At 43.9% G+C, this 26,645-nt stretch overlaps 1 protein-coding gene across 5 annotated transcripts; it reads right to left on the bottom strand.

Moving 5' to 3' along the window:
- On the bottom strand, positions 1-26,645 carry LOC142501236 (kelch-like ECH-associated protein 1A). 5 transcript variants are annotated; one of them, XM_075610830.1, is made up of 8 exons: positions 26,514-26,645; positions 26,281-26,360; positions 15,661-15,802; positions 10,957-11,848; positions 8,056-8,732; positions 2,120-2,325; positions 1,047-1,223; positions 1-187 (listed from the first exon to the last, which is right to left on the bottom strand). In XM_075610830.1, exons 4-8 carry the CDS (start codon positions 11,521-11,523, stop codon positions 24-26), a joined length of 1,791 nt encoding a protein of 596 aa, XP_075466945.1. In that variant the 5' UTR covers positions 11,524-11,848; positions 15,661-15,802; positions 26,281-26,360; positions 26,514-26,645; the 3' UTR covers positions 1-23. The 5 variants fall into 5 exon arrangements, with proteins under 5 accessions (XP_075466945.1, XP_075466947.1, XP_075466944.1 ...); XM_075610832.1 differs by lacking the exon at positions 15,661-15,802; XM_075610829.1 differs by lacking the exon at positions 26,281-26,360.

Below are 26,645 nucleotides of genomic sequence, written 5' to 3'. Positions count from 1 at the left end.
ATACATAGACCCAATGTCTTCAATCAGCTCTCTTCAAAGTCATTGTGGCTGTTTGGGCACGGCTCCATGGTCACGGCCACTCCCATGCCACTGCATCCTATGGGCATCTCAGCCACGTGTGTCCACGTGTTACTTTCAGGGCAGTAACACTCAACGGAGGACAGAAAGCCTCCAGCATTAAATCCACCTGCAGGGTAAGAAGAAACCAGTCTTTAGCATACATTCAAAACATGACACGGTGGGTTCCCTTATCACGGGCAACTCCAATGTTAATGGTCATCTTAAGGATGTCCATGCTGACACCTAACTCTGCTCATGATTTAAACATGTTTCAAAATATCTTCATCAAAAAATCAGACTTTGATTGTTGTAGTAAAGCCCCATTCTGCAGGAGAGAGGTCACAAGTTAATATTTAAAGATGCAATCCCTGTCAGTTAGCGAAAAATAAAAATGTTATGTCTTAAACAAATGTGTAGAAATATTTTGTCAAATTGGCATGAATCTACAAGGCTTCTGCATGAAAATGTCACCCCTAGCTTCTAACATGTATAAAGATGTACCAGCCAAAACATTTAGAAAATAAAAGCTTTCTGGATGACATTTTGGGCATTAACTATTTTGGTGCCGTCTTGTGTAGCGATCACATGGTTCTGATCTACACTAAAAACGAGCAAAATGTTGACATACACTGTCACAAGTGATCCATCGTCCCACTAAAAGTGTCAATACTGTATAATCTGAATGAAACGTACTAAAAATATTAAAAACAATCGACTAAGAAAAGTGCCAGATCTGGCGATTAATGACCAGGCTTGATGAGTTAAACCTATTACTAGTCCTTCATGATGCTGGCAGTCTAGCAGCACCAGAGTTCCATCAGACTTCCAGGATTGCAACCATGTGATCACTTAAGTGGCGATTACATCTCGACACAATCGCGTTTACTGCTCCTCTGGAGCAAAAATAGCATGACGTTCCCATGACATTCAGGGAATGATGTATGGTCAGACGAAATTATAAGTTGCATTGTTTCTGAAAGTCTTACCCAGAGCAAAAATCTTTCCTTGGTGTACAGTCAGGCCGTGAGCGCTCCGTATGTGCTCCATCGGTGCCATAGGCTCCCAACAGTTTTTGTCAACGTTGTATCTTTCCACACTTTTCAGCTGAGTACTGCCATCATATCCTCCAACAGCATAAATATAATTGTCCAGCGTCACCACACCTGTGTTTGGGATTAACAAAGGAATCACACTTTGAATTGTTTTCCATACAGTATATCTGTGAAGGCACAACCCTATGGATATAGACACATATACTTACTTAATTTATGCTACTGTCACGTCAAACAGTGGTTAAACTGCAGACAAGGATTCTGGGTAATGACATGCAAATAAGCACATTGAGTATGTCGCTATTTAGCTTCCTATGCATTTTAAACATGGATGTTCTCCTAGAGATTTGTGTCTTTGCTATACTGCAGGGTTTTTGCATACTCTTCAACTGTGCCCAAGTACTGTATCTATCTTTTATGTCATGTACCTATTAGCTGAAGGCTCCCGACTGAAGGTTTCGAGACCCAGCAAATGGCAGACATGAAGTGGAGTGCTCCTCAGCTCTCACGCCGGGGCAGAAATAAGTACAAAAGGTACAAAGAGGTACTCCTGGTTTTAACTAGTTCTGGATACACAAAAAAGTTCTGGATACTACTAAAAGAGCATGTTTGCACGCCCAAAGAGAGGAGAAAGTGCGTCAAAAACATCTGCCAAATTCAACTCGGTCTAAACCTTAAAATAATGTTAGCGCAGAATTTTGTTGCTATGTGTCAGCCCAAAAATGTATTTGATGCAGCACAGATGTTAACAAAACGTTTTAATTTCACAGTATGGCTATTATAAATAATGTTAAACTAATACATTTATATTTACCAATACTAAGTATAAATAAAAAAAATACACAAAAGGTACCCTTCCCTCCCCCTCCTTTTTTTTTTTTATCATTTGAGGTTTATTGATAAATTTGATACATTTTATAAATTTGACCCTAAATGGGTCTTATGGCAGAAGACTGCTTAGAAAACATGGCCTAGGAGTCAGTTGCCAAGCCCTGAATGGTATTTACCTGCCCCACTTCGGATGGTCTCCATGGGTGCAACGGTGCGCCATTTGTCCATATCAGGATGGTAACAGTCCACAGTGTTCAAACGGTTTTCCCCATCGAATCCACCAATCGCATACAAAAGTCCTCTACATGCAGTTACCCCGGCCCCAATACGTGCAATGGACATAGAGGCTACAAACGTCCACTCGTTGCTGTCAGGATCGTACCTGGAAGGTGCATAAAGTATATGAGGAATACATATTTCTTAATCCCTGACTGTGGTTTGCCTTTTGTCACACTGAAAAATGTGTGGCTTTCTATACAGTAAATAGTTCTCTAGTTTAGTGAAATATAGCATTCAGATGTAGCAGGTGTTACTGCGCCACACGATAAAGGGTTACTGCTGCCGTAATGTTGAACGGGGCTCAATTAAAAACCAATGGAACCGCCGGTAACAATGAATGATTTAGCAAACCAATTGCGCAAAGTCGAGCAGTATCAGGTCCAAAAACATCAGCTACATCTGTATCTTATGTGCATCCAAAAATGGATACTTGGACGTGGTCCATTTCTTCTCTTGAATACATCTGTATCTGAGAAATAGTTCACTCCACACAAGTTAACATTTTGGATACAATTTGGAAAGCTTTAAGATCCCATATAAAAGTCAGCATGCGGTTAAAGTGTAAAGCAACAATCCCTGCCAGAAGCCTATAGGAGTTTAGAATACATTAGTATCTTGCCCTCTGAGCTTCTCCTGCTCTTTAAGAAAGGCATTGTCATTCTACTCTAGCATCTGAGGTTACCATGCTAACCTTCAGACTGCACTGGGGAAGAGCTCCAATTTAACCTCCAGGACATACTATACAAAACGAATGACGTTTCTGCTAGCAAACAACCTTCATCAGGTTCTGATGAAGGTTGTTTGAAATAAGAGATCCAATTTTAACTTATTTTGCAGAAAGGTAGCTCTTTTATACACTTAAAAAAACATTGGAATAAAATTGCTGTGGACTTGAGATCCATGGGAGCTGTTGTGATTTGTAAATGGTCCTTAGAGGGGAACTCTCTCCTAGGACCAAAGTGTACTGATGCCAGAGACACATTTAAAGGGCTAAAAACCCGCCACAATTTTGGGAGGAATTTACTGAAATGTTTGACATCAATAATTTTAGAACAAAAACAAACAATTATCTTAACTCTCAAAGTAAACAACAAACGCAAAGATTGTGACTTTGTGAATGGATAGCAAAATCAACCCAGTTTATTAACAAACAATCCGCTTCTTAATTAATTCATTTACCATCATGAATTTTTTCACCTACAACATGAGAAATTGGGGAGGGAGAGATTTTTTTTTTTGGTCTATACGTGGAACTTTTTCTAGAAGAACGTCTGTGCGTGAACCAAAAAGTCGATCCATTGTTTTTCATTTGTTACATTTGGAGTACTTCTTCAAGTCCTGCGGAGTGCCATTTCTTCATACATATATACAGTACACGTAAGTGAGTACTCACTGAGACAGATGTTATGCCTGGGTACACTGTAAATAAAGGAGTATGCTGCACACCACAATGAAAAAAAATATACATACAGTCTACCGGTGCTGCTGGTTCAAGGAGTACCTGTCAGAGTAAGTTCCTAGTCACTTGAGAAAGACCTATTTAGGTCGAAACGTTGTGTGGCACAAATAAATTAGCATTATAATCAAAACCGTAGAGCGTTGGATCCTTCTTTTCCTGAGTAATGCCTGAGTACACAGCTGGACTGGTAGAAATAACTAAAGAATCAGCACACCTGTAGTCTTTTAATGAAAATGGTTTATGTCACACAAGTCAACGTTTTGGTCCCCTTATTTGGACTTTGCCAAGTTAACAAGGGGAGATAAACCATATATAAAAAAGTCATGCTTTATGCAGATATGCTTCCCATTGTGTGGGTATTTAAATGTAGTACTGTTGGTCACAGGGCTCGTTGGAGGGGCATGTGCGGGACTTCAGCTCTTTCCTTCTCTGGCAGCATCATCTGGTGGCTTTTCCTCCTTCCGGCATCTCCCCCTGCATAGCCCAGTTATCACGGCTCCACAACGACAAATGGTGTTGTCATAACTACAGGACGTCACGGCGCCATCAGGCATCACATTGTCATAGCAACACGGCGCCACAGGGCGTCCCGTTGTCATGGCAACATGGCGCTGCATGGCTTTTCGACGTCACCTGATGTTCCGTGCTAATGGTAACAGGCCACATTGGACATCGTAGAGCGAGGTGATGCCAGGAGTTGCCAAGTTAGTCTTGCAGTTCTGCTTCACGAGAGAGTCTGTTGTAATAGCCAAATTGAGGTTTTAATGACAGCTTTTGTTAACCTCTGCGGATTCTTAGCACCCTCAGCCTTCATGTCTTCTTTGTAAACGCTGTCAAGCCCAGAGACAATTTGGCCTCCGAAGAATGAGCGTCATTGGTTTTTGGTGAATTCCATATTATGGGGATTAAGTCCTTACTTGCCATGACAGCCTCATTTGGATGTTGGAAAGCGATGGGTGTAGATAGAGCACAGCTCCAGACATCCTGCAATGTCAGGCAGGAAAACAAACCAGGCCACTCCGCAGTAGTATGAAATAAAAACTATATTTAATGCTAACTACACATACAGGGAAAAAAATAGGACAAAAAGAACGCACCTACGCGTTTCGTACAGGAGTACTTTATCAAGGTAACACAAGGATCAAGTAACTACCTATTTATACCCACCTTTTGTGCCTCTAATCCAATGGGTTGCGGCCTCATTAGCCGGCAGCTGTTAAAAGTCGCGGCTCTATGACGCACACTCCTAGAGGACAGGGCACATCAGGTAGGGCATAGTGACTGCCATGCAATGTCCGTCGCGTCATAGAAATGACATCATCAGCGTGCGGCACGTGAGCCAATCACGCTGACGCAACGTCAATTCCCATTGGCTGGACATGTCATGTATTGTAAAACTTTTTCATCAACATACAACTTTATTGACTCCGAACACACTACAATAATAAAAACTCCAAGAGTACTTGGCAATGACATCTATTATACAAACAACTTTCTGGATGATTAAATCGCAGACTCCCAGTCCTAGTATATTATATATAGGAGCAAACTCCATGTTAATAATTTATGCATTAAGTGATTATAGTGAAACAATGTATCCTAATAGAGTTATATCACATAAACATAAATAACAATACAATAACCGTTCTTGGGACAGAAATGGTACCTTGTTGATTCATGGAAAACTAAAAAGTGGATGTATATACTAAATAACATCAGTTAATCAAAAAATTCCAGAATAATATGACTTTAAAGTACAATATACATTTAAACAGTTGTAATACATCAAGAGAAAGAAGAGTAAGTTAATGAATACTCATAATCCCATATCTTTATTTAAATCATGAATACTGATTGGGATTGCATAGTGTAAACATAAAAAATATAAAAAATATATTAAGTAATTAAATTTAACTATTTGTAACAAAAATTGATAAATAAGTGATTATATTGATAAATTAATAACAAAAAACCATATATATTAGGAATATATTAGGAATATATATATGGTAAAAAATCTCTAATATGATAATTCTAAATTATTAACATGGAGTTTGCTCCTATATATAATATACTAGGACTGGGAGTCTGCGATTTAATCATCCAGAAAGTTGTTTGTATAATAGATGTCATTGCCAAGTACTCTTGGAGTTTTTATTATTGTAGTGTGTTCGGAGTCAATAAAGTTGTATGTTGATGAAAAAGTTTTACAATACATGACATGTCCAGCCAATGGGAATTGACGTTGCGTCAGCGTGATTGGCTCACGTGCCGCATGCTGATGACGTCATTTCTATGACGCGACGGACATTGCATGGCAGTCCCTATGCCCTACCTGATGTGCCCTGTCCTCTAGGAGTGTGCGTCATAGAGCCGCGACTTTTAACAGCTGCCGGCTAATGAGGCCGCAACCCATTGGATTAGAGGCACAAAAGGTGGGTATAAATAGGTAGTTACTTGATCCTTGTGTTACCTTGATAAAGTACTCCTGTACGAAACGCGTAGGTGCGTTCTTTTTGTCCTATTTTTTTCCCTGTATGTGTAGTTAGCATTAAATATAGTTTTTATTTCATACTACTGCGGAGTGGCCTGGTTTGTTTTCCTGCCTGACATTGCAGGATGTCTGGAGCTGTGCTCTATCTACACCCATCGCTTTCCTGTATCTACTAACGGATGGATTGCACGCTGAAGATCCTGAGAGTGCCCCCTGGACGGAGCAGGTAAAGTGCCATAGAGCCTTATTCAAATCCTGCTGTTCATGGACATTGTTCCTTCATTAATATACTGTTTGGGTGATTATTGTGTACATCCCTGTGGCTGTCTCAACTGACTCCACCTGTCACTTCCCCTACAGTTACTACGCAGCTTCATTGCATTTAATTGAGGGGCACTCCATTATCACTGGACTACCATATTATGGTTTTATTATGCTAATGTCTTATGTGGATATTTGTTCAACTTGAGCACCACATACACCACGTTTCCCTGGACTCATTTGGATGTTGGCAAGTACCTTTCCCACTTCAGCCTGGTAAATTGTTCAAGCTTTCATAATATGGTTGAATTTACGAGCATAAGTGTCACTATACATCTTCTTCTGTTGCCATCTTACCAGCTGTTTGAGGCAGTGAGATAAGTACTTGATGGAAGGATATAGTGTGTGTGTGTGTGATATATATATATATATATATATATATATATATATATATATATCCAGTGTTCGACAAACCTATACATTTGCACGCCCCGGGCGAGTGGATTTAACATTGTGGTGAGCTCCTATTGGCCCAAGAAGCACACGTGTGGTACTAGGTGGCGAGTAGATTTTTTTTTGTTCGGCGAGTAGATTTTTTAGTGATTTGTCGACCACTGTATATATCACAAAAAGATCACTTGTGAGCACATTCACATGTCTTAGGCTAAGGCCCCGCTCCCTCAGTCAGCGCGCCCGCACTGCAGACAGGCGGCGCGCTGACAGGCAATTGACCGCTACTTGTGGTTTGTAGAGAGCGGGAGATACAAATTTTCTGCCTTTCGCACATCACCGCTCCCTCCTCCCGAGCCGGCCAAAAGTTAACAAAAAAAACCAGGACGCACACCCGCAGCTCCTTCCCTGCTCCCCTCCACTCACACACAGGCAAATACACACGGGGGGGGGGGTGAGAATCGGAGCAAGGGGGGGAAATCGGAACGGGGATCGGGCAGAGGGGGGATCGGGCAGAGGGGGGATCGGAACGGGGATCGGAGCTGAAGGGGGAAATCGGAACGGGGATCGGGCGGGGGGGGGGGAATCGAGCAGAGGGGGGAATCGGATTGGCTCCTGGGATGTCACGTGACGCGACATTGGCCAAAACCACAAGCTCCTTGCAGCTCCGGCTGGCTGACGCGTCACAGCACGCAGTCAGCCACGCCGGAAGGAGCCAGTGGGGGCATCTAGAACGGGAACAAGCAGCTGGTGGCCCGCGGCCGCGCGCGCCACCGGCCGCAGTGGGACCAAAGCCTTAGACAGGTCTAAGACATGTGAATGTGCTCACAAGTGATCTTTTTATCTGCTATACGGTGGAGGTTTCTTATCGCCACACACACACACACACACACACACACACACACACACACACACACACACACACACACACACACACACACACACACACACACACACACTTCCATTTTGATCTTTATTTTTTAAATTATATATATATATATATATATATATACACATGCACCATCAACATGTCTGCATTGAAGTAGCCTATTTTTCAATGACAATACTGCAGAACTCTCTGAAAAAACTCTGATGCGGAAAGAGCCTTACCAACCCTCCACCCCCCTCAAAGATTTCCCCTCCTTTTAATGAATCACTCACAACCTCACCTTTCAACACTTTTGTGGTGTTTAGATTCACAGGACCCTCCCACGGCATAAATGGCACCATCAACCACAGCAACTCCAACCCGATTCCTGGCCACATTCATTGGCGCTCCTGAAGTCCACTGGTTAGTCACGGGATTGAAGCAAGACAACGTGTTTAAATCAGTATTTTCATTGGGAGCATTATTTCTCCCACCCACTGTGTAAAACAGTCCAAACACAATACAAGCCCCAAGTCCACTTCTTGGCTCCAGCATATCTGCAAGTTTGATCCATTCACCAGTCTGTGGGTTATAAGCATCCATGGAGATCAATGAACTCTGGAGGTAGCCACCTGCTACATAAATTAACTGGTTGCCTCGTAACTTAGTGCGGGGAAGAGGCATGTGAAGGGACATCTCTTGGAAAATCTTTGACAGATGCACTCTACATGAGTTTGCTTTGTTCAAAATGGGACAATGTTGTAGCTGAACCTTCAGGAACTTTGGTGGCAGCGCATAGAGCTGGACAGCGTTTAGTAGGACATGGAAGTACTGTGCTCGGTTGTTCAAATCCCACCTCATCCAATTCAAACAAGCATTGTAGACCTCAGTTTCACACAGAACATTCAGGCTATCCTGGCTGACCATGTCCAGCATTTGGCAATGACTTAAGTTGAAAAACTCTTCCTCCTTTGTTACCTGTAAATAAAATAACTATTAACAGATAATTCTTGTTCTTACAGATGCACATCTATCATGGAACAAAAAGTTACGAAGTGGAGGTATAAAATACATCAAATGGCATGCTAATTTGTATAATAACTTTATTTATATAGCACTTTTCTCCCAATGAGACTCAGAGCGTTCACAGTTGCAAAAAAAAAAAAAAAAGGAAGAAGAAGAAAACATTTAAGATTATAACAGAGACCAAACACAAGTAAAGATACTTGATGGGACAGTACTGTAGCTATTAAATGCCAGACAGGTTGTGTTTCATTAATTAAATGCCTGGGTAAACAGGTAGGTCTTGAGTCTGTTTTTATAGATTTCCGGATACCAAACCAACATTAACTAATGATTCGTCAAATAAACTCAATAATATAGTTTGAAAGCATGTTGTACATAATGTACCAGCACTCACTGTCTAATAGCTAAATGATGAAAACAGTTGTAATGCAGAATAAACATTTAATAATAAAACAAACCAGAAATAAATCAAATGTGTTTGCAGAAACCAGTATCACAAATGGGCATGTCACAAAGTGAGGTGTGGGGGGGGGGGGGGGGGGGGGAGAAAGGAAAAGGGGAAAAAAACATGAAACACAAGGAATATCCACAAAAAATGGAGAACGGCAAGTATGCTAGGGGGGCAACGTTTCGAGGGACTACCTCTTCATCTGGCCCATTCCCCCTGGTCCAAAAGGTCCCAGAGGTACTTCCCTAAGCCTCCCTTCCCCTATAACTGGTCAAATCAGACACCCCTGAAAATAGATAGCAAACATACAGTGTAGGCTAAATACAGCTAAACAGCTAATAGCAGGGAAGCAAGAATCCACTACAGTCAATGCCAGTAGTTCAAGTACTACAAGAAACTGTGTGCAATGGTACAGTGAAGGCTGAACTGTACCATTGCCCACAGTTTCTGGTAGTAATTGAACTACTGGCATTGACTGTAGTGGATTCTTGCTTCCCTGCTATTAGCTGTTTAGCTGTATTTAGCCTACACTGTATGTTTGCTATCTATTTTCAGGGGTGTCTGATTTGACCAGTTATAGGGGAAGGGAGGCTTAGGGAAGTACCTCTGGGACCTTTTGGACCAGGGGGAATGGGCCAGATGAAGAGGTAGTCCCTCGAAACGTTGCCCCCCTAGCATACTTGCCGTTCTCCATTTTTTGTGGATATTCCTTGTGTTTCATGTTTTTTTGCCCTTTTCCTTCCCCCCCCCCCTCACCCCGTGACATGCCCATTTGTGATACTGGTTTCTGCAAACACATTTGATTTATTTCTGGTTTGTTTTATTATTAAATGTTTATTCTGCATTACAACTGTTTTCATCATTTAGCTATTAGACAGTGAGTGCTGGTACTTACGTAGATTTGTTAGTATTATACAGGGGAATAAGGGTCCCCTTTGGTTCCGTGCACCCTGCAATTGCATTATTTAACATCGTCAGAGTGCTGTCTATCGTCCCCCTTTTACCCTTCGTTGTACATAATGTGTTTGACTTTACTATACAGTACCACATCCCATGAACTCTAGGTTTTTATTAGGCAGTTTGAAACTGTATCAAAATAACAATATTTATATCTTTATCTGATGCAAGAAATGTAATTTATTTTAACCTGCCAGGTGTCATATGCAAGAAGGTACAGAAATGTGTTTCTTATATATCTCTGATATACCTTAGGAGCAGGGTTAATGCCACCCAAGAGCGTCGATTGCCTTAATTTGTGTTATTATACCACTTCAAGGAGCAAACATTACAGATCTATTCACTAAAAGTGCAAAAGCCATTTTTGATTGTTAAGGATTATTCAATAATAACAGATAACGGCTATGACACTTTTGATAATAGACCCAATAGAGAGTCAATGGTCTTTTTAGCCAATTCACCTTGATAATATAATCAAGAGCAATAAGGTAATTAAATATAACTCCAAACCATGTGCTGACCCAATCACACAGACAATTCTCACTCTTTTTTTTAACTAATATACCATTTTCTACTTTCCACCTGAAGCAAGTTCCTTCAAACTAATTCAAGTCTACAGATGTCATCTGGATCTCTCAGATGTAATCTTTTACATGCGGTACTTCTGTCTCCCATCCCCATAATTTAGAACCTCATATTGATTTTTGTCCGAATATATATATTTCCTGGTAAGATATTTCAAATTAACAAATAGGTGTAGGTGAAGCTTACCTCACTGAAATGCGTATTGATGTATTCTCTCCCTGTATCGTGCAACTCCATGCAGCCAATCTGCCAGGCGAAATGAGAAATTCCAATGACATTGGTGGCATCGAGCTGCTTAATGAGGAAGTCACTGCAGGCTTTAGCCACATCTTCCATCTGGTATCTCATGGCAGCCAAGAGCATGTGCAAGACGCACTTCTCCCCAACTGTTATCCTCGAAGTGTAGGCAAATTCGATCAATCTCTGCATCACTATGGGGCAAACGTCTTTGATGGTGATTTCCCGGGCATGGCACTCACGAAAGTTATTGGTAAACATAGCCCTGAAGAAGGCGCTGCACGAAGCAAGGACAACCTTGTGAACGTTGAAATCTTCATCTTGGCCATTGTAACTAACTCTTAGAAGGACATCACACAGCTGGTTATTCCTTCTCAGCTCATCCATCTTCTCAAAAGCCTTCGAAGTATGGTTTTCAATGGTGTAATCCAAATAGCCGTGGCCTTTTAACGATGGAACAGAGATGGTTGAAGAGTGTTTGAGATTGGCTTGCTTCTTTTTCCTTGAACATAACATTCTTGAGTTTATAGTGTTACTAAAGCACAGGTAAAATAAACCTCTCCAGTTCACGTCGCCTCGGTGTTACCTGTCCAAATATTACACCAGTAAGAGGGACAGGTCTTCATTTCTTTTTTGAACAAAAGCAAATAAATTAGAGTTTCTAGTAAGAAACACATCTCCCAAATGTGTGATCAATGATACATTCCATGGCTCGGAAGTTATGGAACCAAATACTGTATGAACTATCAGATCATAGTGAAGAATATTTGTCTGTGAGCTACGCATTTTCTTAAGCCTTAATCCATAAAAAAATTGCTTTCACTGCATTGTTTGGCCAGTCCTAGGGGAAAGAAAATTATTATTTTTTTAACGTTAGACACTTTTTTTTGTGTGAAAGCAATTATACACGTCAGCAAATGATTATTTCATTTTTAATGTTAAACTTTATTAAGAACTTGATTTACATGAGCAGTTCACCTACTTTGTGCATATGTACAGTATGTACACACACACATATATATATATATATATATATCATCCTAATAGCCTGCACTCATGGCTATTGTCCCACACTCAGTCACTCCTAACACCCGTTGTGACCAAGCACTGCCATCTACTGTACAGCACTTACTCCCTCACCTACTGTCTCTGTAAGTTTCCCATTAAACCTCTTAGGATTGTAAGCTCTTCGGGGCAGGGATTTCCTTTCCTATTGTCTGATTTTGCTGCATTTATTGTATAATTATAATTCCCTGTACTGTATTCTCTGTGAAGTGCTGAGTACACTTTTGGAGCTATAAATAAAGACATACAATACAATACAATACAATATATATATATATATATATATATATATATATATATATATATATATATATATATATATATATATACTGAAACCTGATGTGCTATGAACTGAGCTTCGATCACTGCAACTTAGCTTGGGGACATTTTACTTGTTGCCAAACTGGTTGAATTCTGGGGCAGTGTGCTAGATGCAAACAACAAAATCCCATTAAAAGCATTTTTTTTTTGCCCCAAAACTGCATCAAACAATTGTTGATACTAGATCTAATTAACGAGCTTCTAACAAAAAACGTGGGAATATTTTATAGCGAAACGTTGGCATTTTCATCTTGCGTCAATGTATAAAAGTGCCTTTTAACTTTTGCAATTGTGCCACGCGCACTAGGGAAAGTGCATGTGCAGGAAAAGTCAGGGTTGAGTGGGATAAATCATGTAATGACTCGAATGCTTCATCTCTGTGTGTCATTCTATTGTCTTTCAATTTTGCCCCCAAATCGGCCAGATCTAAACTGGCTTCCAGTAACTCAAGCATTTTGTTACATCTTGTGCAACATTTTACTCACATTTGATGCAACTGTGGGCCCAAAAAATGAACAGCGCACCAATACACACTCTCTTCGTTTATTCATGCACCCCCTTATGTGTAGTGTGTACTTTGCTGTTGTGCTTTCACAGAGCTTTTGATCTTAAATTCTCAGGAGTTAATCAATATATCTGACATTCTAGAACAGGGGGGCGTGAACTTTTTCCCTGCGCCCCCCTGCTGGCAGTCCCCTCACCTCCGCGCCCACCCTCACCCCAGCTCCGGCATGACGTCACGTTGCCATAGCAACGTGATGTCACATGACCTTGCGGCGTCATTTGACGGCGCGTTGCCATGGCGATGCGTGTGAGAAGCCGCCGGAGCCAAGGTAGGTTAGGTTTACAGAGGACCTGCAGCTCCCCCGGCACTTAATTGAAGTGCCTTCGGGAAGTACGCAGGGCCTCTGCAAACCCCGCGCACTCAGTCTCGCTCCCCCATGGGAGGTCGCGCCCCCCAGTTTGCGCACCGCTGTTCTAGAACAACAAACAGTTCCAATAGAAGAGAAGATGTGCCATAATTAAGAGCTCGTTACTTTATTACAACCCCAATCTATGTTAAGACTGTATATTCAACACATTTTCCTAATGTTTGCCAAGATAAGTTGCATTCTAAGTGTAGCGGGTCCCCTTACCCTGCCATCACGGTCGGGGAGCCACGCTGGTGCTCCGGGTCAGACGGTGGCCATTTGCGGGGCTATCGTGCATACTTGAGACATTGCGCATGACGCGATGAGTGCGGTGGCTATCTTGGGAGGTGGCGCCACAGGGCACACTGCGCAGGACATAGCGAATGCGGTGGCCATCTTGGAAGTGGCGCCACGAGTAGAATGCGCATGTGTGAGGAACAGGAAGAGGGGAAGTTGGATATCCTCCGCAGGGCTAGAGCCCGCGAGTCAGTCGCATGGGAGCCAGCAAGGGAGCAGGTAGTGCCCAGGGAACAAGTGGCCACTGGGCTAGGCCTAGAGACTTCCGCTTAGGCCCCAGCTAGGCCCTGAGCCACCATAGATAACTGTTATAGGGAAGGCCCCAGATAGGGACGCTTCCCCTTACTGATATTTCTGCACCGGTGACCAGACGGCTACACGGTGCTCTGCGGCCTAGGACCAGGCCACAGGACCCTGAGACTTTCAGGTGAGACTGTCCTGGAAGAGGATTACACATTTTCTGTGTCCCTTTGCAGCTTTCAAATAAAACTGTCTCCCTAGTTAAAGCTGCATGTTTTTCTCCTGTTCCAGCAGCTGGCTGCCTGTGCAAAATGCAACATTATTGCTACATATGCCCTCTTTACACAGCCCTAGTTGGTTGCCCTGGCAACCTTCCAATCTTCTTAGCTAGCAGGTTGGTTCAGCCCAGCTCCCCTGTCTTTCTGGCAGTTATAATGGGTCCTTAGGCCACGTCCATAGAAGGACAAGCCGCGCTGACGCTCCGCGCTGAGCCCCTGCTGACGCTCCGCGCTGAGCCCCTGCATCCTCCATGAGGATGTCTTTAGAGGGGGCTCACGCGAGCGTCCGCAGGCGTGCTGAGGAGTTGGATTTTTCAGCCGACAGCCAAGCTGTTTTTCAGTGCAATGTCGGCTGAAAACATCCAATCAGCGCGAAGCAGCGTCAACGTCACAGCGCTGTGACGTCGGTGCCGTGACGTTGAAGTCAGTGCGTCGCGGGCGATTGGCCCAGTGACGTCACTGCCCCGCCTCCCTCAGTCTCCCCCCGCCTACCGATCGCGCACGCTGGCTCGCCTGCAAGTCCATGAAATCGCACAGGCTTCAGCAGGCGAGCCTCAGCGTCAGCGCGCCTCAGCCCTCTATGGACGTGGCCTTAGACTGTTCCTGCCTGCCACAGGAAAGTGGCTTTCTTTTCCCTACAAGCTGGCTTTGTGAGTACATTCCACCTCCATTACACCCCCTGCAAAGGCCATCCTTTTTTACCTTCCCCCCCATACCAAGGCACCTTCATCTAAAGAAGCACTCTCTCATTGCATACCACCATTATCAAGTACCTTTTATATTTCTGTTGACTCCCCCAAAAAAGTTGAAGAAAATAGAAGGACTTTGTGTGCTTTCAAAAAGGGGATGAGTTAAACCACTGGAGTCGTTCACATCCTACATGTGATCCTGGTTCCAGAAGAGAGACCCTCCTACTGGAGCTCACCTCGTGAGGAGGATCAGGACCCTAAGGGGTGAGGTAATTGTGTCGGAGGTCCCGCTGCGTGGGACCTGACTATTCCTTGCTCCACCAGCTGCACCTGGGTACAGGAGTGCCCAGGAAGGTATACAACTGCACCAACGGTTCACATAGGGGTAGCGCTACCTCACATTTGGGTGGAACTTGCTGGGACAGGAGACCAGGGGTATTGGTGCCCAGGGCACCCTCAGTACTTTGGGAGACCACCACTGATGTTAGTGTATTGTATTGTATTGATGTGGTGTATGTTATCTTTATTATAATGTAATACAGCAGTTATATTATACCAGGTTGTATAGTAATTATTGTGTCCTATGTGGAGTCATCCCACTTGCACTGGGATCCTCATAGGTGGAGGCGCTGCACCGTGAGATATAGTACCCCAGGCTCCCCAGAAGCGGAGTCTTTGGCCTCCTGTAAGCCTTACAGGTAAGAGCAGCATGAGTAATCGCCCGCAGTTTCCCATAGGCATAGGCCAGGGAGTTACATATGCAAAAAAAGAAGAAAATTAAGTGAGATGCAAAAACAAACAGAACAAGTTATTTACGAAGAAAAGGAGATTAAAAAAAAATGAAACACTTACAGCCTTGTATCCCGATATCCTGTAAACTTGTATTTGGGTTGACAATACAATCCGCTCTGCTGTTCTTTGCTGCTGTTTAACTTCCCACTCCACTCCATTTCCCCTGGCACCGTCTCTTCCCTCTCTATGACATAACTGTATCCTATTCAAGATACAAACAGCAGCGCAAGTAGTGAGAACAGACTTTGTGACTGGATATTAAGAGGGCGAGACCCTAATTGTAGGCGTGAAATGCACGTTAGGGTGTGGATGTCTAAAAAAGAACTTGGACTTCCAAAACCGAGTTACAGCACCGGAGTCACGAAAAGAAAATCATGAACATCCCTATTCTTCCTGCTTAGCTTTACTGTCACCAAATTTGCAGTTGAATAGTTCCGCCTCTACAGCCTTTGCTACATCCACTACCCCCCTGCACTCTTTTCTACCTTGATCACTGCCTATAGCAAAGTGCAATGTCAAGCGCTGATATTTTGTACAAGATTAGGCATGCTTAAATGTTGTCTAAAAGTTACCCTGAGAACGTCTGTTCTTGGACTGATCATTCTGTTGCTGGCTAGTCTTGTACGCATCACGGTGGTTTAACAAGAGCGCACTCGCCTTTCGATTACTGCACTGTCATTCATACCAGGATGAGCCTACATGTGAATCACCGCAATGCTATGCCCAGAACTGCAAAAGAGGAGTTCCCAGGGGTTTTAACCCTTTGTCGTGCTGGCCAACAAGTGAAAGCATCCTTCCTGGATGAAAATGTGGGATGAAAAGGCAGGAGATTAGTCCTTTACTTGCATTGGGATGAAGGGCTGCATTTTCGGGAGAAAAATTATAAATTTTCAGCTAAAAATCAGGGATTTGATCTGTATGATCTTTGTGCCAAAGAAGAAATTGTTTAATCCCCATTGTTTTTGTACTGGGGATTCTTCAATACATGATCCCAAAGTCTCTGCATTAGTGTATAATGTTACTGCCTCCCTGCCAGCAAGACAGGAGTTAACTAGCTTTACTTGGATGCAAAAATAGATCAAGTTACCTCTGCTTTGCACTTAAACCCACCGCCTCTAAAACAAGAGACTTCATCAGCATGACATGGCCAGTGTGTCATTTTGCCTAGCACTGTATTTCAAAGGCTCTTTCGCCCAAGGTGATATGGGTTTCAGAGCTTTCATAAGCACACAGTTTACCTTCGACCCTCTGCTGGGAATTATGGCAGTGACTAGACACTTTCCAGGGCGGCTAGTGATAATGTTTATCTAAATTGTGAATCTCCAGGCAACTGCCGAGTGCACAGCACAATCGTTTTACATGTGCTATTGCAGGCAGTGTATATTATATATATTTTTTTTTAAGTAAGATCAACGTTTAATTTCTTTCTAGAGCCTTTCTCAATACCAGACAGAGCTGAAACATTGCCCTATGTATTAAACTTTTGCTATTTTTTTTTTTTTACAAGACCTAGAGTGTCTGCTATTCTTCTTCTATGCCAATTATTATGCAGTTCATGCATCCAGCCAATATACTAGCATCAGCGAAGTGCCACTATAAACTGTGTGTGTGTTTTCTGTGTTTATCTAGAAGTGAGGTTACCTGGGCCAAGACCTGTTTTGGAAGGTGGAGTGACTGAGTGGTCGAGCCCTGGAGTCACAGCTCTTTCTGATAGTAGAAATAATCAAAAACCCATGTCACCGGCAAAAGCCAATAGCACTCCGTGACGTTGGCGCTGTGACGTGGCAAGCTAGCCCCGCCTCCCAAGTGCGCTCGCTGACGCTCATGCCAGGACACAAAAAGGCTCCTGCTTGAGCAGGAGAGCATGAGCGTCAGCGCGGCTCAGCGCTGTATTTTGTACCATGGCCCGGCCTAGTATGTGTGGTAATGTATGTTAGGTACCTCTGTTTGTTTTTTGCATTATTTTGATGCAACTGTTTGCATGTATTGTACTTTGTTTCTTGTAACATTCTTTTCTTTCTGTAAACTAAGTACTGTACTACTTCTGTATATGAAATCAAACATTTAATAAGTATTATCTTTGGGCCCAATTGAACATTGAACGTTTTTGAAGAGGCCAAAACTCTGCAGGAAAGGCCTGGAACTAATTTTTGGTGGTGGAAGCATTTTAAGGGATATTGTGAAGGATTGGGGGGAGATATTACTCATTTTAGGGACCCTGGGGAGAGATAAATGTCAGCTGTATAGCTGTGTGTATTAAATCTTGTTATATAGACTCGTCACGTGCTCACAGGTGTCCCGTTAGTGACAGAAGCCAATGGCAATTTTTAGTCGATAACTTGCTGATCGGCCTGGAGTGTATTAAATGGTACCTATGTCATTAGAATAAATCTGTGACACCATCAATGATGTCATGCATCATGATGTCATCAATTATTTAATTCAGATTAAATCGTTTCATTTCTCATTCATAATGTGTTTTTTAGAATTTTTGGAGTGAATTCCATTTCTTTTGTAATTTTTTTTAAAATTCCTACATAACTCAAACATCAAAGGCAGGGGGGTGAGAGCTCACCCACACCCTCGTGTACAGTAACACAAACCACCCACCCCACTAACACAGATGTAATTAGATTATTCACTGCTCACTGTGTATGATGCCTTTGCCATGTATATATCCCCCCATTTAGATTGTAAGCTCTTTGGGTTAGGTATTCCCTTTGCCTTCTGTTGTCAATTACAGTACTTTCTGCTCTTGCACCTCCCTCTCACCATGCTCACTCTCCCTCCTCCCCTCTCACCATGCTCACTTTCCCTCCTCCCCTCTCACCATGCTCACTCTCCCTCCTCCCCTCTCACCATGCTCACTCTCCCTCCTCCCCTCTCACCATGCTCACTCTCCCTCCTCCCCTCTCACCATGCATCCTCTCTCCCTCCTCCCGTCTCTCTCCCACCATGCTCCTCCTCATGTTCCCGATATACACACACATACAGTATACACTGTGTATGTGTGTGTATGTACGTGTGTTTGTGTGTGTTTATATATGTATATATTGTAAAGGTGCAATCCCACACAGCCGGTTAGAAAACAAATTTAACAGTCAAAATTGCTTCCCTAAACTTATCTCTCAATGCTAAGTCCATAGGTTTGGCTGCTTAAATATTTTTGGAAATTAGTTACAGGTTTCTTAGGGTCCTCTGAATCCGGAAGTGCTTGTCAATCAAGTGTTTTCTTTACCCTTACCCCAGGGGTGCGCAAACTTCTTGAGCTGCGGCCCCCTTCCCGGGAGCTGCAGCGTTCGCACCCCTCCCTTTCCCAATGGCTCGGCGTCAAATGATGTCGCGGGTCATGTGACGTCACGTGACCCCATCGCCTCATTTGATGCACGTTGCCATGGCGCCGCGTGACATCCATGACCCCGTTGCAATGGCGACACGTCGCCGAAGACCCAGCTGGCAGCAGGTAAGTGAGTTACAGAGGCCTCACGCATTTAATTTAAATGCCATGGGGAAGAGCGTGGGGCATCTGTAACCGCCGCGCCCCCCCCCCCTAGAAATTCTCCCGCCCCCCTCGGGGAGCGCTTCCCCCAGTTTGCGCACCGCTGCCTTACCCACTCTCTCTGAAAGCCAATAACATATAAAAGAGGAGTTTGGGGAAGGGGGACTCCAGCTGCACGAGCACTCGCTGAACTCTGGGGAGTATCCACATGAAATCAAACCCCTCCCATGTCTCACTTTAATACAGTATCTAAAAATAATTAGGTGTTAGACTTGGGCAAAAAAGGTATAAATGACCCAGACAAAACCTCTTAAACATGTCACTGGAATTAGTGGACTTTGGCCATAGGAGGGATTAGCCCTTTAAAAGGTAGAGCAATGTTTCAGTGCCCTTTTGGGACAAAGGTCGCAAGTGAGTGCTCCCTCGACTACATACATACAATGATATATAATGATATACAATAGGCACACCACATAATGCAAATGACTGAAATACTGGTGCATGCACTTATCAGTGAGATAGAGAGAAAGAGAAAAGGATCCCGTTCTTTTGTTAATAAACTTTTTTTTATTTTTTTACCACAAGACCTGGTGTGTCTGCTTTTTCTCTACACACACACAGGAGGGAAGAAACACACTTTTTGTGTTTGTTTAAAGTTCTAAAAAGATCATTCTCATGAGAATTTAGGAACTTAAGAAGAAAACATATATGCATCACTAATCAACAGTATCTTTACCTGCTACCTACTGTAAAAGGATGAACAAAGATATGATAAATGTGCCTGTTGTCCAGCCTTAAAACCAACTGCTCTTCTCCTGGGTTTCTTGGACTAACCATTACTGTGTCATAAATGTTACCGATTATCTGATAAGGGTGGTTTCTGGCACAACAATGACATGGCAAAATAGCTCAGTTTCACTTTCACGTTATTTGTGCTCACATATGGCAACGTTATTTGTGCTCACATATGGCAACGTTATTTGTGCTCACATATGGCAACGTTCTCCTCTGCACACTATTTTGTCTTATTATCAAGAACCAATGATGGTTTAAAAAAAGTACCCTTTATTTAAAGCAAGATAAATTAAAAAGGCACATTGTTTCAGGGGTAACCCCTTTTGTAAGGTTTTTGTGCTTGAGACCATTCATTTTACCATATAGGACAGGACTCTTCAACGCCCTTTATGCCAAATCTGGCCTATGCAGGGCTTAAACCCTTTCAGCAGAGGGGCCGCAGGACTAGGGTGCCATGTCCCCTCCAGCTAACTGCGATCATGTGACCGCTTCTCCTTAGGACATGTGTGTGAAGTGAGAATTCTTGTCTCTTCTCACTGTACATTTCAGCCCCTACTTACACATGCTTCCCCGACATTCTCCTCCTTTGAGGCCCATACTATTCGCCTTCTCTCTCCACTCTCTCTGCGTATTGCTGTCATCTACAGGCCACCTAACTCTACATCCTCACACTCCAACTTCCTGTCTGACTTGAATCCTGGTTATCCTATGTCCTCTCTTCTGACTCACTCACCCACTTTCCTCTTAGGGAACTTTGAACGAACACATTGATGACCCCTCTCATTCCTGTGCATCACGCTTCCTCTTTCTCACGCCCTCTTTTTGTCTTCACCAATGGACTGCTTCCAGCACCCACAGGGTCGGCCACTTACTTGATCTTGTCTCTACAAAAAACACTATTCCTTATCAGATTTCTCAATCTCTCCTTTCCCACTCTCTGACCATAACCTCATCTCATTTTCTCTCTCACACGCAACCTCCAGGATCTCCTTGTTATACTTGCAACCTACGTTCCATTGCCCTGCAGTCTTTGGAATCCATCCTAAAATCTAAGCTTTCTTTACTACCACCTTCTACTGACCCCCAACGGATTTGTCACAATTTACAACACTGTCCTTGCCTCATCACTTGACCAGTATGTTGCTCCTGTACCCTGGCAACGCTTTCTGCGCTCTTGTACTTGTTCTGCTGAATGCCTCTGGAGAAAGTCACAATCTCTGGTTGATTCCCTTCACTACAAATTAATTCTGTCCTGCTTTAACTCTGCTCTTTTTGTTGCTAAACAGGGTTACTTCAACTCTTATAAAACAGGCATAATCCAACCCACACCAACGCTTCTGTTTTTCAGATAATTTTCCGACCTCATGTCACATCATGCTCCATTCCATCCACTACACCCCAAGACTTTGCCGATTATTTCAAGTGCAAGGTGAAAGCTATTCACAAAGAAATTCCCTCTGTCCCTTCCACACCTACACTTCCTAATCCTCCTCCATCTGCCTTTGACTCCTCTCCAGTTACAGAGGAAGAAGCATCTCTCCTGCTGTTCTCCTCAACCTCCACCTCTTGTAGTCTTGGCACTATTCCCTCCCATCTTGAAACCTCTTGCTTCTACCATGGTCCCCATTCTCACTAACATCTTTAACTCATCCCTTTCTTCTGGTACTTTTCCATCCCTTTTCAAACAAGTTACATTTTTAAGAATATCACCCGAGACCCTACCTCCCTTTCTGATTATAGCCCGGTCTCTCTCTTGCTCCTAAACTTCTGGAACAAATTGTTTCTCTATGTCTCCTTCACTTTCTAAACTCCCATACCCTACTTGACCCTCTCCATTCAGGCTTCCGCACAGCATTCTCAATAGAAACCGCACTCACCAAGGTAGCTAATGACCTCCATATTTCCAAATTTCAAGGAAACTTCTTAATTCTTATTCTTCTTGACTTCTCCTCAGCTTTCTTCTCCTACACATTCTTCACTCTCTTGGCATCCCTGCCACTTCCCTCTCCTAGTCTTCCACCTATCACTCTCACCGTTCCTTCAAATCTCATGCCAAATCTTCAACCTCTATGGAATTCTCTGTAGGTGTACCTCAAGCATCAGTTTTTGGCCCTTTATTCTTCTCTCTATATACCCTCTCACTGGGTGACCTCATTGACACCTTTGGATTCCCCGATCATCTCTATGCTGAATGGCCCACCATCACTTCAAGGTTAGCATGGCTAAGACCAAACTTCTCATATTTCCTCCCAAACGATGTCACATTGTACCCTTCTCAATTACAGTCAATAGCACTACTATCCATCCAGTCTTGTGAGCATGCTGCCTATGGGTTACATTCCATACCTCCCTTTCCTTCTCACATATAAAACGCTGTTACTAAATCTTGTGCAAAGGTTGTGAAGCTCAAACGCAAATTCCACTTTAAATAAAAACAATTCCGAGGAGAATTATTATTTAAAAAAAACCAAAGGTACGGTTAATCAGTGAAAATATTTCGTGACAGACAGTGGGCAAAATTGACCACAATAAAAAAAATTCACAATACAACCATAAGGATTAGTGCTGCTCCGATGCAGCAAGACTTTTTCCAAATCGTCTTACGCTGAGTCCATAGAGACTCCAGCCGTGCAGAGGCGCGCGGAGGCTGAGGGAAAGCGGGTGCTTTCCCTGGCCTTACTACGCGCGCTGTCCGGGGGCGTGTCAGTGACGTCACGGAGCTGATTCGCCCTCATTGGGCGAACCGCTCACGTGACTGGCCCTCCGCTCCCGTGAGCGCTTACACTAAAAACGTTTTGTCGGCTACGCCTCCGCACGCCTGCGAAAGCATGGGCAAGCCCCTGCTAAAGCCGCTCTCATTGTGGCTGCAGAAGCTCACTGAAAAGCGTGAGCACAGCTCAGCGCGGGTCAGAGGCTAAGCGCTGACCATGCCCGCGGCCTTAGATGCATACGACAAACAGGGTACAGAGCAAATAGTCCCAGGGTGTTTATGTACAAAAAAATAAAAAAGATAGGGAAATATTGTGCCACAATACAAAAATGTGTATTAATAAAAACATTTAAAAAACGAATGTTGTCTCATTCACGCGGTATCGGATAAAAACAGACAGATTGAGGATAAAACTCGTGACCCGAGTAGTGGATTATCAGCAGGTGACCCTGATTTCAGGTAGCATGAGCTTCAAGATTTTACTTCAATTCAGGACTTTATCTCACGGTTCAGGTCAATGATTTAATAGCCTACCTCAGTCCTGCGGGTTGCTTCCTGTCTATGCATCTATTAATGTAACGATGCTCGTCTCTGGGCAGGAAGCGACCCGCAAGGCTTAGGCCGCGCGTATAGTGCCAGCGACGGATGACGTCACCCGTCGCCGCTAGCGAAAGTTGTAATTCGCTTTCCGGCGACGTCGCGGGCGACCAGGTCTTTGATTAGTTCAGAGGCTGTCACATGTGGCGACAGCTTCTGAAAAATCTAATTTGCGCCACCAGCGTCGCTTCCGTCACGTTGCGCTTACTATAAGCGCTTGCATCGGCGACAATGCATTTGTTTTCGAGCGACGTCGCGGGCACTATAAGCGCAGCCTTAGGTAGAGTATTAAATTAACAACCCGAACCGTGAGATAGAGTCCTGTATGGAGTACAGTAGTTGGGGTCACAGGCAATGGTCAAGGCAGGCGGCAAAGGTGCAAGGTTGGGGCCACAGGCATTGGTCAAGGCAGGCGGCAGAGGTGCAAGGTCGGGGTCACGGGCAGTGGTCAATGCAGGTGGCAGAGGTGCAAGGTTGGGGTCACAGGCAGTGGTCAAGGCAGGCGGCACAGGTGCAAGGTCAGGGTCACAGGCAGTGGTGCAAAGTCGGGGTCACAGGCAGGGGTCAAGGTAGGCGGCAAAGGTGCAAGGTTGGGGTCACAGGCATTGGTCAAGGCAGGCGGCAGAGGCTCAAGGTCGGGGTCATAGGCAGGTGGCAGAGGCGCAAGGTTTGGTCACAGGCAGTGGTCAAGGTTGAGGTCACAGGCTGGGTGCAGACGAACAGGACCAGTGCCTGTTTCCTGGAGGAAGTTCTGTATTGTTATAGGCAGGACGCCAGTAACCACGATGGCCGCTGTAGCTTCAGTGTGAGTGGAAGTAGGGAAAGGATGCCAGGAAACAATATGCTCTTCCACTCAATATTCATCCTTTCACTTTCCACATTCAAAGCCCAGCTGAAAATCTACCTCTTAATAGATGCAGCTCATTAAACTTTCCACGTCTCTACTGTGAACTCCAGGTGCACTAGACCTCTCATAACTGCACTTCTAATAATGCACTTTTACCCGTACAGTTTCTGTATGCCTCCCAACATACCATTTAGACTGTAAGCTCTTTGGGACAGTCTCTCTTTATCTTATGTTTGCGTATTGCCATTTTTTGTCATTTATTTACCTTGAATTGTCATTTTGTAAAGCACTGCTTACGTTGTTAGCACTATATAATTATAGCAATAGAGAAAAGTTTTTCAGGGCAATAGGAGGGGATAGGGAAGAGTTAAATGTAGCGATTTTCCAGGGCAACAAGAGGAGTTATGTGGGAGTTATAGAAAGTCATTTTTGCAGAACAATAGGAGAAGTTATAGAGTTATATCGATCAATAAAAAGGAGTTATAGGGAGCAATAAGAGGTGTTGGGGAGCAGTTATAGGAGGTGATGGGGAGCAGTTTAGGAGGTGATGGGGAGCAATAGGAGGTTATGGGGAGCAGTTATAGGAGGTAATAGGAGGTGTTGGGGAGCAGTAATAGGGAGCAATAGGAGATGTTGGGGAGCAAATTATTTGGAGCAATAGGCGGTATTAGGGAGCAGTTATAGGGAGTAATAGGAGATGTTGGGGAGCAGTTATATGGAGTAATAGGAGATGTTGGGGAGCAGTTATATGGAGCAATAGGAGGTGATTGGGAGCAGTTATAGAGGGTGTTGGGGAGCAGTTATAGGGAGCAATAGGAGATGTTGGGGAGCAAATTATTTGGAGCAATAGGTGTTGGGGAGCAGTTATAGGGAGTAATAGGAGATGTTGGGGAGCAAATTATTTGGAGCAATAGGAGGTGTTGGGGAGCAGTTATAGGGAGTAATAGGAGGTGTTGGGGAGCAGTTATAGGGAGCAATAGGAGGTGTTGGGGAGCAGTTATAGGGAGCAATAGGAGGTGTTGGGGAGCAGTTATAGGGAGTAATAGGAGGTGTTGGGGAGCAGTTATAGGGAGTAATAGGAGGTGTTGGGGAGCAGTTATAGGGAGTAATAGGAGGTGTTGGGGAGCAGTTATAGGGAGTAATAGGAGGTGTTGGGGAGCAGTTATAGGGAGTAATAGGAGGTGTTGGGGAGCAGTTATAGGGAGTAATAGGAGGTGTTGGGGAGCAGTTATAGGGAGTAATAGGAGGTGTTGGGGAGCAGTTATAGGGAGTAATAGGGGGTGTTGGGGAGCAGTTATAGGGAGTAATAGGGGGTGTTGGGGAGAAGTTATAGGGAGTAATAGGGGGTGTTGGGGAGCAGTTATAGGGAGTAATAGGAGGTGTTGGGGAGCAGTGAGCAGTTATAGGGAGTAATAGGAGGTGTTGGGGAGCAGTTATAGGGAGTAATAGGGGGTGTTGGGGAGCACTTATAGGGAGTAATAGGAGATGTTGGGGAGCAGTTATAGGGAGTAATAGGGGGTGTTGGGGACAGTTATAGGGAGCAATAGGAGGTGTTAGGGAGCAATTATAGGTGTTGGGGAGCAGTTATAGGGAGTTATAGGAGGTGTTGGGGAGCAGTTATAGGGAGCAATAAGAGGTGTTGGGGAGCAGTTATAGGGAGTAATAGGAGGTGTTGGGGAGCAGTTATAGGGAGCAATAGGAGGTGTTAGGGAGCAGTTATAGGAGATGTTGGGGAGCAGTTAGAGGGAGTTATAGGAGGTGTTGGGGAGCAGTTATAGGGAGTAATAGGAGGTGTTGGGGAGCAGTTACATGGAGCAATAGGAGGTGTTGGGGAGCAGTTATATGGAGCAATAGGAGGTGTTGGGGAGCAGTTAGGGAGTAATAGGAGGTGTTGGGGAGCAACTTATTTGCAGCAATAGGCAATTTCGGGGAGCAGTTATAGGGATTATTAGGATGTGTTGGGGAGCAGTTATATGGAGCTATAAGCGGTGTTAGGGAGCAGTTATATGGAGCTATAGGCGGAGTTATGTCAGGAACATATAACAAGTCTTTGGCTGCGTTACAGCAATGAATACAATGTAACACGTTTGCTGCTTTCTGGGCTCCCTTGGCAGCAGGTTAAAGGGGCAGCTTTAGGTACGCAGTGCAGGCCCCTTTGAGTGGGAAAGGGCTAAAAGAGTTATAAACTACAATCAAACAGGGTAGAACAGTATGTAAATATAAGTGCATTACCCCTTTTAGCACTGGGTGGGATGCGGCACCACAAATCCTCTTTAGTTCCAATCACGTTCCACGGTGTACAAGATCCCCCACTAGAATACGAGCAAAACAGCATGACAGTACGTCATAACGGCCCTTGGCATGCCAGCTCTCGTGATGTACTGGGTACGTCAAAAGCTTGCCTGAAAAAGGGTCAAGACTTTCATGCACTTGGTGAGAGGCGCAGGTATATAGATGCATCTTACCTTGCGGTGTATGTAAGGTTTGGCATTAGTCCTGAGGTCTGCACAGTGCAGAACATATGGACCTCTGTCTCCAGCTGCTGTACATGCTTTCACAGCAGCACAGTGTTAGACAGTGTGTGTCTGGGTATAGGC

The sequence above is a fragment of the Ascaphus truei genome, chromosome 8 (assembly GCF_040206685.1).
Source record: "Ascaphus truei isolate aAscTru1 chromosome 8, aAscTru1.hap1, whole genome shotgun sequence".
Classification (NCBI taxonomy): domain Eukaryota; kingdom Metazoa; phylum Chordata; class Amphibia; order Anura; family Ascaphidae; genus Ascaphus; species Ascaphus truei.
This window is presented reverse-complemented; position numbering and strand designations above follow the sequence as displayed.